At 39.6% G+C, this 16,208-nt stretch overlaps 1 protein-coding gene across 3 annotated transcripts in view; it reads right to left on the reverse strand.

Annotated features, from left to right (window-relative positions):
* Positions 1-16,208, reverse strand: part of LOC124803122 (reticulon-4-interacting protein 1 homolog, mitochondrial-like) — a 170,332-nt gene that overhangs the window by 40,970 nt on the left and 113,154 nt on the right. Inside the window, exon 9 of one of the 3 annotated variants that reach the window (XM_047264295.1) lies at positions 3,565-5,060. The exons of the other annotated variants lie outside the window; for them this stretch is intronic. Coding sequence (XP_047120251.1) covers positions 5,021-5,060 — 40 coding nt within the window. The 3' untranslated portion in view covers positions 3,565-5,020. Of the gene's footprint in view, positions 1-3,564; positions 5,061-16,208 lie in introns of those variants that run through there. 3 annotated transcript variants of the gene reach the window in all.

Raw genomic sequence — 16,208 nt, forward strand, 5'->3', positions numbered from 1 at the left:
AAACATTTTAGTATATCAGAAGCAGAGGGCGAAACCATATACAGTGACTTTTGTAGACTTCCAAAAAGCTTATGATTCCATAGATAGAATGTTGTTCAATATTTTGGAGGAGTTTAACTTGGACAGGAAAACTCTAAACATCATCAAGGAGACACTCACAAATACATCCTCTAAAGTCAGATTCGTGAGTGAACTATTGGAACCTTTCGAGATCAGAACAGGGGTCCGACAAGAGGATGGTCTCTCACCCCTACTGTTTAACTGAGCACTCGAAAAAGTTGTGCGGGAATGGAATGCAAAAACGAGAGGGGCAATAAGACTTGGACCAAAAAACAAAGGAATCACAATTACGTGTTTCTCATTTGCTGACGACATGGTGCTGCTCGTGTAAACATGGGAGGAAGATAAAGAACAAATTGCCAATTTACAAGGGCAGGCTGGGAAGATAGGACTTAAGATTTCTTATGAAAAAATGAAGATTGTGAGGAATATACTAGATACTCCTAAGAGAATTAAAGTAGGAGCTCAAAAAATAGAGGTGGTTAGGAGTTTCAATTACCTAGGGGAATGGACTGAATGGAACAACCTTGAAGGGAAAGCAAGAAGGACCAAAATGGAACTAGCTTTCCAGCACCAAAAACACACACAATAAGAAAGCCCTCTCTTGAAACACCAAAATAAAGCATTATAACGCAGTAATTAAGATGGAAGCACTCTATGCAGCATAGACACTAGTCATGGCGAAGAAAGGGCAAATGGAGAAATTGGAAACCAAAGAGAGGAAAATTTTGAGGAAGATCATGGGTCCCAAATTCCAAAATAACAAAGAAGTATTCTATAGAAATGAAGCCATCTATAAAAAGTTGGAGAGACTCTCGGAAACCATGAGGAAAAGGAGGATTGATTTCTATGGACACATACTCCGAATGAATCCCAGTAGACTAACTAAACAAATCTTTGACTTCTTTTACAAAAAAAGGACTAAACCCAATCAGTTTAAAGAAGAGGAAAAGGATTTGAGAGAACTCCAGATTGCTGAAGTCATGTTAAAGAATGATACAGCCACGACCGTGACCAAAGACAAAACTAAGAGGTTCCAAGCTAAGATCAACGCCAGGAAACTGATTCAGATATCAGAGGAGGAAAGAAAGAAGAGAGCAGACAGAATGAAGAACTATTAGGAGAAAAAGAGAACACAAGCAACTAACAAGTGATTGATCTGGTGTACCCCAAAGATGGGTGATTCAAAGTGGGGGGGGGGAGAGAAATCGATATATATCGCAGATGTCTAAATTATGGATATATCGATTAAATATTGTGTTGAAAGTGATATTTTTTACTGTCCATCTTTTCTCGACTCATAGGCACTATAGTTCCCATTGGCAGATTTCTTGCCCATTCCAACTACTACCAATCTTTGAAATCCAACAGTAAATGTCCTACAATGGGCTTAATTTAATTTCATATTCACTATTACAAATGAGCACCAGATCTGAACTTGAATGTATAAGTACTGGATATCCATGAAAGTGTTACTTCTATGTGTCATTTCTACCATTGCAAATGATACTTATGAGATGCAAAACAAACACATTTGGTGACAGCACTGTATGAGAATGGTAAAAATTACCACACCCTGTTCCTTACCCCCTGAGTGCCTGGATCAAGAAAAGAGGACACACTGTAAAAGTGACATAGACTTGAAACAAGTCACACACACTTACTGCACTGGTATTTACTGGAAAATTGAGTCTTTTTGTCTGAAATGTTCCATGTACAGAACACATATCAGAAGTGTTTCACTCCTAAGACTTCTCTCATGTAGGCAAAGGCCAACACATCAATATTTAAAAATACCGATATTTTTGACTTGATAATATCACTGTCTTTTATATATGTATGTTGATACAATACATATATATCGATATTTTTAATAATTTGCCCATCCCTACCTCTATTCCTGAATCAGCAGAAGTTGATACTAGCATGTTGCTGCAGTTTCACAGAATGATAAACATGCAGCTTCTAGCTATCTGTACACACTTCACACTGAAGGTCATGAATGACCCACAATTACGAATATTAGTTTTTAATTTTTAGACAAAGCATTACATACCAGACATTTTTGTCAGTTTTCAATTTCTTTGCACACATTTTCCCATCATTCTGTACATCTGAAAATTTTCTTACGGGTGAAGTCCATTCTGCCTGCCTGGATACACTGCTGCATCACCTTCTGGGTGTTTGACAGCACTTCCCAGCTGACAGTAGTCATATGGGGCCAAATTGAGACTTTAAGGAGGTTACAAAGTCCCCCTGCCCCCAAATGTTTTAATTTTCTCCACAGTGAAATGAGTAGTGTAAGGCTGCGTGGTATAGGGTTGCAGGATAATCTTCTTCCCAAAGCATTTGTCACGCAGTGCTTCAAAAATATCAGGATTTTGCTGGCAGCATTTATTATCTGTCCTGGTTAAAGAAAATCAACCAGAAGATGATTCCCACAACTTTCACAACAGATCACACTGCCCTTGTTTTCTTTTTTGATGGTGAATTCAAATGGTGCCATTCCATACTCTCACACATTCTGTTTGAGGCTCATAATGACTTTCATAACTTTCCACAACACTCATAAAAACACTGTCTCCTTCATTCTGAAATAACTGAATACAGCTTTGAATAGTGGTTCTTTTCTGAACCTTATGTCCTTTGGCTCATAAATGAAGGGTGCAATGAGCACAAACTTTCTGATAGCCCAAACTTTGAATTATTTCTTGCACTACGCTACATTCTACTCTGAGGGTTTTTTGAAATTTCATTCACAATGAGATGTACAGCACTTGAAGTGTACTCATCAACTTTTCACTTGTCGCATACCATGAAGACTGTTCAAGTGGTAGCCTGAACATATCTCCATATGCACACTGAAGTTAGAGATAAATTTCAGCACCAGATATTTTTCCTCTTGACCAAGGTATTCAATAACAGCATGCCGTTGAAAAATTTTGTGGTCACTTGAGAGAGGTGGTCATTCATTTAATTGCTGTAATAGCAGTTATAACAAAGGACTGACCATGACTTTCAGTATCATGCTGTACAGTCTCATAACAACACCAAACATGTCAGTACTTTTATATATAGTGTTTTTAACTTCTACAACAGTTAGAATATCCTGTGTCATTCAAAGGTCAAGAAAACCAGAAGAAAGGTAATCCATTCTGATTTCAGTCAGAGAACACTGACTTTATAGCGAACTTTCTTAAAATTATGAACTGTAAAGTGAGTTGAACAACTGTATTTGAAGAATGTGTTGGGTTGAATTACACTACATTATTTTCTTGGCAGTGCCTTTATCTGGAAGACATGGCAGAACTACTGAAAAGTTGATACATTCAGTATGTTTACAGATAAAGGAGATAGGTCAGTATTTAGATTGGAATGATCTGCACTTTGAAGATAGGGATGTCAGTGCATAGTATGATTAATAGGAACAATGGAAAATGCATCTTGACAATAAAATCAAATCTGAAAACATCTCTGATTTATTTGTAATTGCTACATATTTCAAAAAATATATGCATTAACAATGTATTTTAACACTTAACAAAATATTTGTACTGTAAGGCACTATATTCATTTTATTAGTGCTATATACCAGTATTAAAACTGTGTAAGATCATCCTTTCTTAATTACCCTCCTACGAACTGCTAGCTTTCATACAATGAAACAATTTTAAAGCTTTATTGTCACACTCTGCAGGTCTCTGCTAGTTTATTAATCGGCACCTTGAAATCATTTGATCTTATAAGTGGTAACACTATATCCTGCCACTTAATTGTTAGCACAATTAACCAATTAAGATTAGCCTCAGCTTAACAACAACTTTTGGTTCTCAGAGTTAATGCAGAACTGTCTCAAACTAAATATCTCAAAGATTTGTTGTTGTAACATTATGTAACTGCATAGTAGATCTTTTGCCTTATTGATTACATTTCTACAAGCACACAAACTGCTGAGTAATAACTGCAATGTAGTATCAAAAATTAAACTGACTTTGGTCCGAAAGACAGCTAACTGTGAAACATTGCGCCATATGAATAAAAATTTCCAGTTCTATCACAAAGCGCTCATGCAAGATGACCACTGAAAACCTTTTCTGTTGGTAGCAACAGCAGAAACATAAATAACAGCCTGGAATATCGTTAAAAAATTCTCAAATAATTCTACAGTGAAGTCACACAGTAATGATTTATAGTGAAAGCTCTGTTTTCTTTTATTTCATTTTTTTCTCACCTTCAAATCAAAGAAACAGATCAGTGTCTTGTTGTAGTAAGACGACAAGAAGCCATTGATGTGACAAAATAAATAAAAATAATAAAAGTTTATTTGATAAAGTCTTCTTAAAGTTTAACACACTCTTATTCCCATTTCATGCAAAATGCAATACAGTGATATACAAATAAGAAACCCAATTTCAAATAAAATAAATATCCTGTTTTTCTGAAATCCAGAGTAGTATATTTGAGTCAATTTGTTGACAGTCCTGGGGACTTAGCTGAAAAAACATCTCCATAAAACAACTTTTTACTCTCTTAAAATTTTTAATGAATGAGTAGCCACCTGAGAGTAAGAAACTCCAAAGAATGAAGAAAGTTCTCACTGAATGCACCAACATTTAATTCAATGATTTTAGTTGAATATAAAGGAAGAAAACAGCAAAGCACCATAGTGTGGTTCAGTGTAACATTTAAAAGTAACAGATTACAATACACCATGCAAAATCAGCATACTGTCAATTACTACAAACCAATACAAACACCATCTAATATCAGCCCATTATACACATATTAACAAAATTAAATAGTAAATGGTGATACTGAAACAATAAATGCCCTGCAAATTAATGCAAATGCAGTTGCATTTATATGACTATTGTGAAATCAATACTGTAGTTCATCAAATGGTGACACATGGATTTCAAATGATAAATACAATCTTGCATCATCCAGGATCATCTGCTCACTAGGGTGCATAAGCTCCACATGTACAGCCATTTGGAGATCTAAGACATACAAATGAGTCAACATTGGAAAGAATTTCTTTCTAAAAATTATTAAATTAATACTGGAAGGTTAGCAAGTAATTCAACATTGTCCTGAAAATGAAAAATATTTCAGGTGTTTTCCAAGCTTGTCTCTGTACCTATGACATGTAAAAGCCATGCTCTAATAAATTAACAACAATAACAAAAGAGGAAAAGCTCTAGCTTCTAGTAATAATTATTTTATTCTTTCATGGACATCACACAGATTTTTCTAGCATTCATTTTGTTATGCACCAAACTCATTTCTTCCACATTCACAAGAATGAATACTGGTGAAGCACATAAGTCTAGAGCAGGGCCGGCCACAGTGTGCAAACCTTCACAAGTGCACAATGTGCTGCACACATGAGGTCCAAAACTCGGCCTGTCATAGCACTGTTCGGTACATCTCGGCTTTGCGTGGTCCTTCTCAATATAGCACAACATTTTATTCAGCAGTGGATGTGATACTTTCTTAAAGCATTTGGTGTGGCTTATTGTGGTTGACACAGTTTTCTTCAGTTAGGCAGAATAGAGGTGTAAGCGCTGTTTATCCTTTGCAATTTGTTTACGGTATAGAGGAAGTTCATAGCTCTGGTGGCTGTTAGCACAAAAAAGAGGCAATCCAATGATCTAACATTGCAATCCTTTAAACATGAATAGGAATCACAGAGGAGAAGTAAAGAACTCTCAGTATCTATTATGTAGTTGCATAATCAATGGATACCACAAATTTGCACCACGCACAAAGAAATCGAAGATTTAGTTGAAGTTGAAAGAGCTAAAAATTGTAATGAGCAGCAGGTGATTTGTATGTGAATTGTTGTTCTGTACATCAAGAAGTATTTCGTGTTAAAAGTGCACGCATAAACCGTGTGACGGAATTAGTGAATAGTTAGTTTCCTGTAGTCCCATGCATTATTACATCATCAGTTGCAATAGTTTTTGATGGAACTTAACGAAAAGTATGAACATGTTATACAGGGTAGCACAGATGAAAGGAGCCTGTGTAAGTGTGAAGGAAGTGCAGTGAAATTACAGAAGCAAAGAGCAAAGTGACCCCTGCAACATAAATACACAGCTGTACATGTCTAAACATATTCAATATAATAGTGGGAAACATTCCACGTGGGAAAAATATATCTAAAAACACAGATGATGTGACTTACCAAACGAAAGTGCTGGCAGGTCGATAGACACACAAACAAACACAAACATACACATGAAATTCAAGCTTTCGCAACAAACTGTTGCCTCATCAGGAAAGAGGGAAGGAGAGGGAAAGACGAAAGGATGTGGGTTTTAAGGGAGAGGGTAAGGAGTCATTCCAATCCCGGGAGCGGAAATACTTACCTTAGGGGGAAAGAAGGGGTATACACTCGCACACAGACACAAGCAAATGTCTGCTTGTGTCTGTGTATGTGCGGATGGATATGTGTGTGTGCGAGTGTATACCCCTTCTTTCCCCCTAAGGTAAGTATTTCCGCTCCCGGAATTGGAATGACTCCTTACCCTCTCCCTTAAAACCCACATCCTTTCGTCTTTCCCTCTCCTTCCCTCTTTCCTGATGAGGCAACAGTTTGTTGCGAAAGCTTGAATTTCATGTGTATGTTTGTGTTTGTTTGTGTGTCTATCGACCTCTAAACATATTCAGATGCACTCGGTGTAAAGTTCGGATATCGATAGCAGCAACTTCACAGTTGATGACGTCTTTCAGTTCATGTACTGTGTGTGGATTTGTTTCATATACCTTGCTCTTCAAGTGCCCCCACAGGAAAAAATCAATAGTGTTAGATATGGCGAACATGGTGGTAATAAATGTTTCCTGACAGTTTGTTCCTCAGTGAAACCATCATGGAGTCATTCCATGGATACCTTAGACACTTAGACATGTGGCAAGTTGCCCCATCTTGCTGGAAGAAGCTGTATTGTCTTTCATAGTCAGTGAGTTGGACACAAAATGTATCAAAAAGTTCTATATTTGCAACCATGTTGAGGGTAGTGTCAAAAAATATTGGTCCAATGATGCATATTCCTCTTACACCACACCATACACTGACTTTTTCATCGTGGAGCAGTTGCTGACATACTGTCTTAGGGTCTTCCACTGCCCAGTACTTTGTGTTCTGTGAAAAGATGAAATCATGCTTTATCATTCATGATGCAATGGAAGAGGTCTCATTGATGCTATTCAAAAGCCACGTGCAATAATCTACAAGTTTCTGACTGTCATCCTCCCGTAACTGTTGCACAACCGTCACACAATATAGCTTCACATCAAAACTTTTCAATATCTGCGGGCAACTCTTCCAACTTACATGTGCCTGTTGGGCCAATTTATGTGTAGACATCTTTGAGCTCTGAACAGTTTTTCATTGTATGTCCGCAAAAACTGCTGGTGTGTGAACAGAAGGAATTCTTTGTCATTTTACATTTTGCACAGATCCGTAGGTGCACCAATTCTCTTCACTGGTAGTCCTCTGTCCAGATACATGAGCCCAAAAATTTTTAGAGTTTCCTTAACTGAATCTGTTTTCACATATGCTTCCACAATTTCAACTCTTTCTTTTATTGAGAAAGTCATTTAGCAGACAGCAGAGAGAAGTGTCTAACTTCACTGGTGAACTAAACTGAAATGTTCACAGAAGAATACTAACAGTAGATTATTGCATAAAACTGTCCATTGTTGTAGATGTTTACTCTATTTCAAAGTCGAAATACTGCATTTGGATTCAAAAGGGAGGTGGGCTACTTTTAACTGCATAACCCAGTATATTACTACACAGTTCGTTGGTTAAGTCAAAGGACATGCCTGGAATGTGTTTTTGATTTTAAGACCTGCTATTGCTGAATTTTTGAAGGATAAAGGAAAGCAAGAATGAAAATTAAAAGAGCAGGAATGGATTGCAGACCTTGCATTTTAAATAGAGTTGACTGCTGACTGTCTCCAGTAAGACAGTGTAAGGTGAGAAGCAACTTATTTCTGACTTTTTGGCGAAAATGGATGCATGTAAAAAGAAAACTGCACTGTGGAAGGAAAACCCCTGACAAAGAACACTATCAATTTCCCTAAGCTCACTGGCTTTAAAGAAAACACGAATTTTCAACAATTGATTGTGGCATTGAAAGAATTACAGGAATAACTTTTGTAAATGTCGGAGGATACTGCCATACATCTGTTTTGAGATGTTTTTGAGATCATTTGCCATTTTAGTTGAAAATATACCTGCGTGTCTGTAGATGGAACTGGTTGTTCTGCAGTGTTATTCCTGAGTAAAAGACAAATTCTTTTTCACTAAAATTGTCTAGGTGTTCTATGTCATTTACTTCAGGAAGAGTTTTCATGTGTCCATAATGAGGTTATAAATGTAATATCAATGTTTCGACCAATATACATATTTGAAAGGCTTTTTTGAAGTATAAAACTAAATAAGTCCGGAATATGAGGAAAAAAATCTGTGAAACTGTCTGCATCTGCCCATATGCTGACAGTTTATGCCACAAATACACTCTAAGACAAGAAAACCAATGGACCATGATGGATGGAAATCAATAGATGTGATGTACTTGTGAACAAATGATTATAGTTTCACAAAAATTGTATGATTTATGCAAGAGAAAGAACTTCACAAATTGAGCAAGTGAATAATGTGTTGGTCCACCTCTGGCCCTTATGAAAGTAGTTATTCAGCTTGGTGTTGACTGATAAAGAGTTGCTGGAAGTCCTCCTGAGGGATATCATCCCAAATTCTGTCCAACTGACATGTTAGATCATCAAAATCCTGAGATGGTTGGAGGGCCCTGCCCACAATGCTCCAAAGGTTCTCAGTTGGCGACAGATTCAGTGAGCTTGCTGGCCCAGGAAGGGTTTAGTAAATAAGAAGACAACAAGTAGAAACTCTCGCCTTGTGAAGGTGGGCATTATCTTGCTGAAATGTAAGCCCAGGATGGTTTGCCATCAGGGCTACAAAACTGGGCATGGAACATCATTGGTGTACCGCTGTGCTGTAAGGGTGCCGCGGCAGAGGGCTAAAGGGGTCATGCTATGAAAAGAAATGGCACCCCAGACCACCACTCATGGTTGTCAGGCCAAATGGTAGGTGACAGTCAGCTGGTATCCCTGTGCTACCCGGGGAGTCTCCAGACATGTCTTCAGCCTGGAATCCTTCAGTGATGAGTTCTGCTTCGAACTGAACCCCAATGACCAGCAAAGACATGTCTGGACATGCCCCAGACAGTGGTGGGACACCTGTCTGACTGTCCACTGCAATATGGCCTGACATCCAGGAGCAATGGCCTGAGGTGCCATTTCTTTTCATAACAAAACCCCCTTGGTCATCATCTGCATCAGTCTTACAGCATAGTGGTATGCTGACAATATTCAATGCCCTGTTTTGTTGCAATTCATGGCAAGCTATCCTGGTCTTACATTTTAGCAAGATAATGTCCACTTTGCACACGGCGAGAGTTTCTACTGCTTGTCTTCATGCTTGCCAAACCTTCTTGGCCAGCATAGTTGCTGGATTTCTCCCCAACTGAGAACACTTGAAACATTACTGTGAGTACCCTCTAGCCAGCTTGTGATTTTGATTATCTAAGTGCCAGCTGGACAGAATTTGGCACAATACCATTCACGAGGGCATCAAACAAAAAATGTCAAGCCGAATAACTGCTTGAGTAAGGGACAGAGGTGCACCAACACATTATTGACTAACTCAATTTGTGAAGCTCTTTCTCTTGAATAAATCATCCAATTTGTTTGTCTGTACATTACATCTACCAGTTTCCATTCGGATAATTCCTTTGTGCTGCAAAATTTCTTTTGTTTCTGATCTATGTCATTGAGAAAAATTAAATATGAAACTAAGCCCCATGCAGCACTTTCACAGTTTCCCCTCCCCTCTCCCTTGCCCTGCTCAGACAGCGTAACATGGCAGAGGGAGAAGTGTGCACTCAGATGAGAGAGATTCGCACACATTCAGTGAAAAAACAATGATGGCCGAGCCATTTTCAAAGCAACAAAGCAAATGTTATAAAGAAGCCATGAATGCAAAATTGATCAAGCAACTGTAAAAATTCAATAAGCCAATGCTGCATGAAATGTTATAAAAGTTTGGCTGAGAAGTCCCTCAAAATTATACCTTCCAGTACTTAAGTACACTATTCTGCAAAATAGTCTATGGTTCCTGAAAATGTATGTGTCCTGCCCTATCTGTGTATGTTATCAAAATAAAGTCTTATCTGCAGTGAAATTATAAAAATAAAACAAAAAGACACATACATGTTTGTGTACAATCTCCTCTACCATCAATTTTACAGATCAGTAATGAAACAAATTTATTTGTGAAATATGTAAGGAATCTTCGCATACAGTCATGAAAATTGTCTGTGTATTTTATGTCTTAAACAGGAATTGAATTTGAAGAAAGATATCATTCTACCTGGCTGTATTTTAAAATTGTACTTTATTACGCACTACTGGTTTTGAGCATTGCTTATTTTCAAGCGTGCAAAGCCACTGTGGTTTGAGATAACGCATAATGAAATAATGCTTTTTCACAGCCATACTGCACACAATCACATATGGCAAACAATTTTTATTTCTCGAGGATGATGTATTCACATATGTTATACATACACTTGAAAATGAGCAATGCTTTAAACTGGCAGTCCTAAATAAAGTACAGTTTTAAAATACAGCCTACAGGAACAACGTCTTTCTTCAAATTTATCAAGACTCCCCTCCAGAAGAAATAGAGAAATGGCAAATTGGCCAAAGGCATACACTAACAAGGTATCAAAATAGTGTCTACAAAAACACTTATGACAGATCTACAAAACAAAGGTTTATGGAGTAGAGTTTTGTATTTTTTCATTCATGGCTGCCCTTTATGTGCTGGCATAAGCTGTCACCAGCACATCAGTCTATCAGAAGAGAGCCCAAAGACAGATTCGCAAGCAATGAGCCGCCAACACCCTCTCGACTACTAGTATTTAGATCGCCGCCGTGGCCCGGAGTGTTGTCAGTTACAGCCAGCCAGTCCAGTCGCAGACAGAGTCATTCGCAGTCAGCTCAGTTACTAGCTCAGTCACTATTCTAGTTGGTGTCTGTCAGGTCATGTCACTGGCTATGAGAGTGTAAAGTTTATAGTGAGACTTGTACTTCATCAGCAGTGAGGCTAATGTGGACTATTATGGAAGAGCTTGTACTACAACAACTTGCATAAAGAGAAGTTATGTTAATAAAGAACCCTGTTAATACATCTATGCAGTTTTGTTGTAGAAAGAGGATACTGGCCACCAAACAACATCCTCTCCTTGCTTCTCATGGCACATGATGCTACAGTGGCAACGAGACGACACGAAAGTGGTGACGAGGATAATTGTATGCAGAATGCAAGTTAATTAACTTGGCCCAGATTTTGCTTGCGTCTCTTGTGTTTTAGCTTGCAGGGGTAGTCATTTTGCTAATTTGCTGTTGTGTTCTTGCATGTATTCCAGGAGGGGTGCTGCAGAAGCAATCAAATTTCTCTTTTCAGAGGCTTTGCTTGCTTTTTTGCTATAATGTATTTGTGTAAACCATGGTTATCCTGTTCCCTCCACCCCCTACTCCTGTGCCTCAGCCGCAGATGGCCAATGTGATAGATCTAACACAAGATTTTCATTTTCAGAATCAACAAATTGCTGCCTTACTGACGACGGTACCACAACTACTGCCTACACAAGCTGTGTCGCCTGCACAACCGCAAATGACCAGCCCAACAAGTGCTGCCAACCAGCATACCTACGTTCCGGAAATTTAACGGCACAGAAGAGAAATGGCTTGAATACCTAAAGCAGTTCCAAGCACACTGTCACGTTCATTGTGTTCAAGGCACTGTATAGCTACAATACTTTCTTTCGATTGGGGGTCCCTATTGTTCAGGTTAATACAAAAACTATTTCCAATAGCATCTCCTGACAAAATCAGTTAGAACAAAGTAATTGCTGCATTAACTCAGTGCTATGACCAGGAAGTCCAAGTAGTTGCAACCAGATATCAGTTTCTTCGTTTGCAGAAAAAGCCAGAACAGATGTACCATCAGTGATACACAGAATTAATGGCATGTCTAGAAAGTGTATATCTAAGTGTAGTTGTGGCAACTTTTACAATGATTTAATGATTAGCGATGCAATAACATTCAATGACCCAGATAGCAGAATATGGGAACTGATCTTAAAGTATTCTGATCCATCACTTCCTCAAGTATTGCACATCTTAGAGCAATATGAATTGAGTGTCATAGCAGCCAATAAGTTTGACCAGGCCCCAATTTGTTGGTTTGACTAGCCCCTCTTCCGACCATCCCAAGCAGCCACAACAACAAGTGCGTACACAGCTGTGTGGACAGCCAAGCAGACATGTGAATTTAGTGAAGTCTTGCCCTGGATGTTTTGCTCGCCATAAAAGACAGGATTGCCCATCACGTGCCACAACGTGTTACACTTGTGGAAAAACAGGCCATGTCCAAGCAGTTTGTTTGCAACAGCACAAAACACCAATTTTGCCTGTTCCCAGAAAAAAAAACAGGTTCCTGCACATGCAGTGAACTTTGTGTTTTCCAAACCTACAACAGGTTCTGACAAAAGTAAGATTAAGGTTGTGCCTCTTTTTCGCCCTAGTGCTGTGCAACAATGTTCTAACAAACTATTTGTATCATTACTGGGCGTTGTGTGAACTTTCAGTTAGACACAGGTGCCTCAGTTACTTTGCTTAATCGTGCCACGTGCGAACAGTTAGGCTTACCATGCCTTTTTAAATCTAGCAAGCACCTCACTGTTTACAATGGAGAGGACATACCTAAAACGTACTTTCCATATCGGCTTTCACACCAAATGACAGTGTCGCTAGCTTGCTTTAAGAATTTCCTCAACTATTTTCAGAAGGAAGGGAAAAAGCCAATAATTTCTTAGCACACATTACACTGAAAGACAATGCACAGCCTAAGTTTTTTCAGGCCTACACTGTTCCAATTGGTTTAAGAGACAAAGTAGCCATTGAATTGAAAGAATTGCAAGATAATTGAGTAATTGCTTTGATTCAAGGTAGTCAGTGGGCACGTCCTCTCATTTTGTTGCCTAAGCCTTCTGGTCGCATCCACTTTTATGTTGACTTCAAGTCCGTAGTTAATCCACGGACAATAGTTGACACTTATCCATTATCTCGCCCAGAGGAACTCATGGACAGGCTTGGTGCAGGACGTTACTTTCCTTAGATAGATTTGTGTGATGCCTATTTGCAAATTCCATTGGATGAAGAATCTCAGAAAGTGTTTGTTATATATATACACTTAGGACTGTTCAAGTATTTGCGTTTGCCCTTCGACAGAGCTTCTGTACCCACCATTTTTCAACATTAATTGGAACAGCTGACTGCAAAGATGCCATTTTGCTCAAACTACCTTGATGATATGGTCATCTCAGGCTGTACACCAGAGGAGCACATTGCCAATTTGCACACCCTTTTTCAAGTATTGTCAGAAGCAGGACTCAAGCATCGTCTCGAAAAGCGTGACTTTTTTCAAACTGAACTACAGTACTTAAGTCATGTTATAAAGTCAGCGTGTGTACCCCCTCCAATCTTATTTGCTAGTAATCCGTGACCTGCCTGTTCCTTGAAATGTGTGTGAACTGCAGTCAGTACTAGGCACGATGACATACTACATTCAGTTCATACCGAATGCCGCTCAGATCGTGGCTCCATTGCATCGCTTGCATCATAAAAATGTACCTTTTGTGTGGACTAAAGATTGTCAAAATGCAGTTCGGAAACTCAAAAATGCTTTATTTAGTGACAGAAGTTTAGTGCATTTTGACCCTGCCAAGCCAGTAGTTTTGCAAGTTGACTCTTCTTCCTAGGGAATCGGTGCTGTGCTTTCGAACAGAATTGGTACACGAGACAGACCTATTGCTTTTGCCTCAAAGTTGTTAACTCGAACTCAGAGCAGTTATTCACAGCCTGAAAAGAGGCTCTCGCTGTTTTGTATAGTGTGACAAATTTCCATCACTATTTGTATGGTTGCAAGTTCTATTTAGTGACAGATCACAAGCCTTTGCAGCCCTTGTTTCATCTGTCAAAGCCGGTTCCTACATGCATTGCTCAAAAATTGCAACGCTGGGCTTTGTTGCTTTCGCAGTATCAGTATGAAATTGTGTACAGACCTTTGGCAAATCATGGCAATGCACTCACCCTATTTCACCTTCTGATTGGCCCAGACTCTGATTTTTGTGCATCTGCCACATCTTGTTGCCAAATCGATGTGCAGGACTCTGAATTACTGAAATCTTTTCCCTTGTACTACAGAAAAATAGCATAGGGCATGGAAGAAGACCCAGATTTCAAGATTTTGTTTCATTACGTTCGCATGTCATGCCCTCATTCATTGAACAGTATCCAGAACTCAGTTGTGTGCCGATACTTTGCTCATCGGCATAACCTTACAATTGTACAGGGTGTGATTCTAGTTCAGAATGACAGTGGACAATCACGTGTGCTTATTTCCAAAGTATTGCAAAAGGATGTGTTGCAATTGCTCTACCAAGGATGTTGCTCATCGGCATAACCTTACAATTCTACAAGGTGTGATTCTAGTTCAGAATGACAGTGGACAATCACATGTGCTTATTCCCAAAGTATTGCAAAAGGATGTTTTGCAATTGCTCTACCAAGTATATTGGGGAATTTTTTGCACTAAACAGTTAGCACGACAGCATTGTACTTGGCAAGGCATGGACGCCCACATTGAACAGATGGTGTCACCATGTTACGCATGCTTGGAGTACCAATCTGCTCTGCCACAGACATTCTCAGCTAAACCTAAGTCTCAATTGCCATGGTAACAAGTGCACATAGACTTTGCAGGACCATTTTGGAACACTCATTGGATCACAGTGGTAGACTCTTTTAGCAAGTTCCCATTTGCAGTGCCTATGAACTCTACCACATCACATAGCACCATTCAAGCGTTGTCCTCAATTTTTGCATCAAAGGTTTGCCAGAAGTACTTGTGTTGAACAGCAGACAACAGTTCACTTCACATGATTTCGAACAGTCTTGTGAACGGAATGGCATCCGTCATCTCACAAGTGCTCTGTTTCAACCGTGGTCCAACAGAAAAGCAGAACGTTTTGTACACACTTTCAAACAACAGATGGCCAAGCTATGCACCACCCACATTTGGGGACAGTTGCTGCAACTCTTTCTCGCCTCCTATCGCTCCCACCCACAAGACGGACCATCACCAATGGAACGTGTGCATGACCACCGCCATCGGACACTGCTACACTTGCTACACCCAACACAGTGTCCGGCACCACCAATGGTCACAAGTATTGCTTTGCGCCACATGGTCTTGTTCTTTTCAGGGTTTATGGCAACTGTGGGCACTGGGAGAGAGGCATGATCCAGGAATGCATTGTCTCTTCTACGTATTTGATTGCAGGTCCGCCATCATCGCCCCAAGACATGCCTTCAGGTCTGGACATGTGCCGTGGCAGCAGTTTTCCAGAGGATGTTTTTATTGCCTTGCAAGCCAGATGACGGGGTATGATCAGGAGTATGCCATCCTCCACAGCTACAGCTCCTTATCTCTATGTCCTGTGTCGTGCCTCCGTTCTTCGCAGCCTCCCTACAGGATAGTGCTGTGGAATTTTGGGGTGGGGGGAGAGGAATGTGCTGGTGTAAGATGTCACCAGCACACTGGTCAGCAAAGAGGTTGTGAGAAGATCGATAGTAGGGGCTGGAGCAAGTGCGCCTAACAGCAGAGAGGCCAAAGACAGACTCGCAAGCAATGTCCCGCCAATACCGTCTCGACCGCAAGTATTTAGATTGCCGACGCAGAATGGAGGGCCCAGCCAGTCACAGACAGTCAGGCCAGTCGCAGACAGAATCAGTCGCAGTCGCAGTCAGCTCAGTCACTATTCAGTTGGCGTCTGTTGGTTCATGTCACTGGCTATGAGAGTGTGTAGTTTTTATAGCAGAACTTGTACTTCACCGGCAGTGGGACTAATGTGGACTATTATGGAAGAGTTTGTACCACAACAATTTGCTTAAAGATAAGTAGCTCTCTGTTTATGTTAACAAAAAAC

This window comes from Schistocerca piceifrons, chromosome 6 (assembly GCF_021461385.2).
Source record: "Schistocerca piceifrons isolate TAMUIC-IGC-003096 chromosome 6, iqSchPice1.1, whole genome shotgun sequence".
NCBI lineage: Eukaryota > Metazoa > Arthropoda > Insecta > Orthoptera > Acrididae > Schistocerca > Schistocerca piceifrons.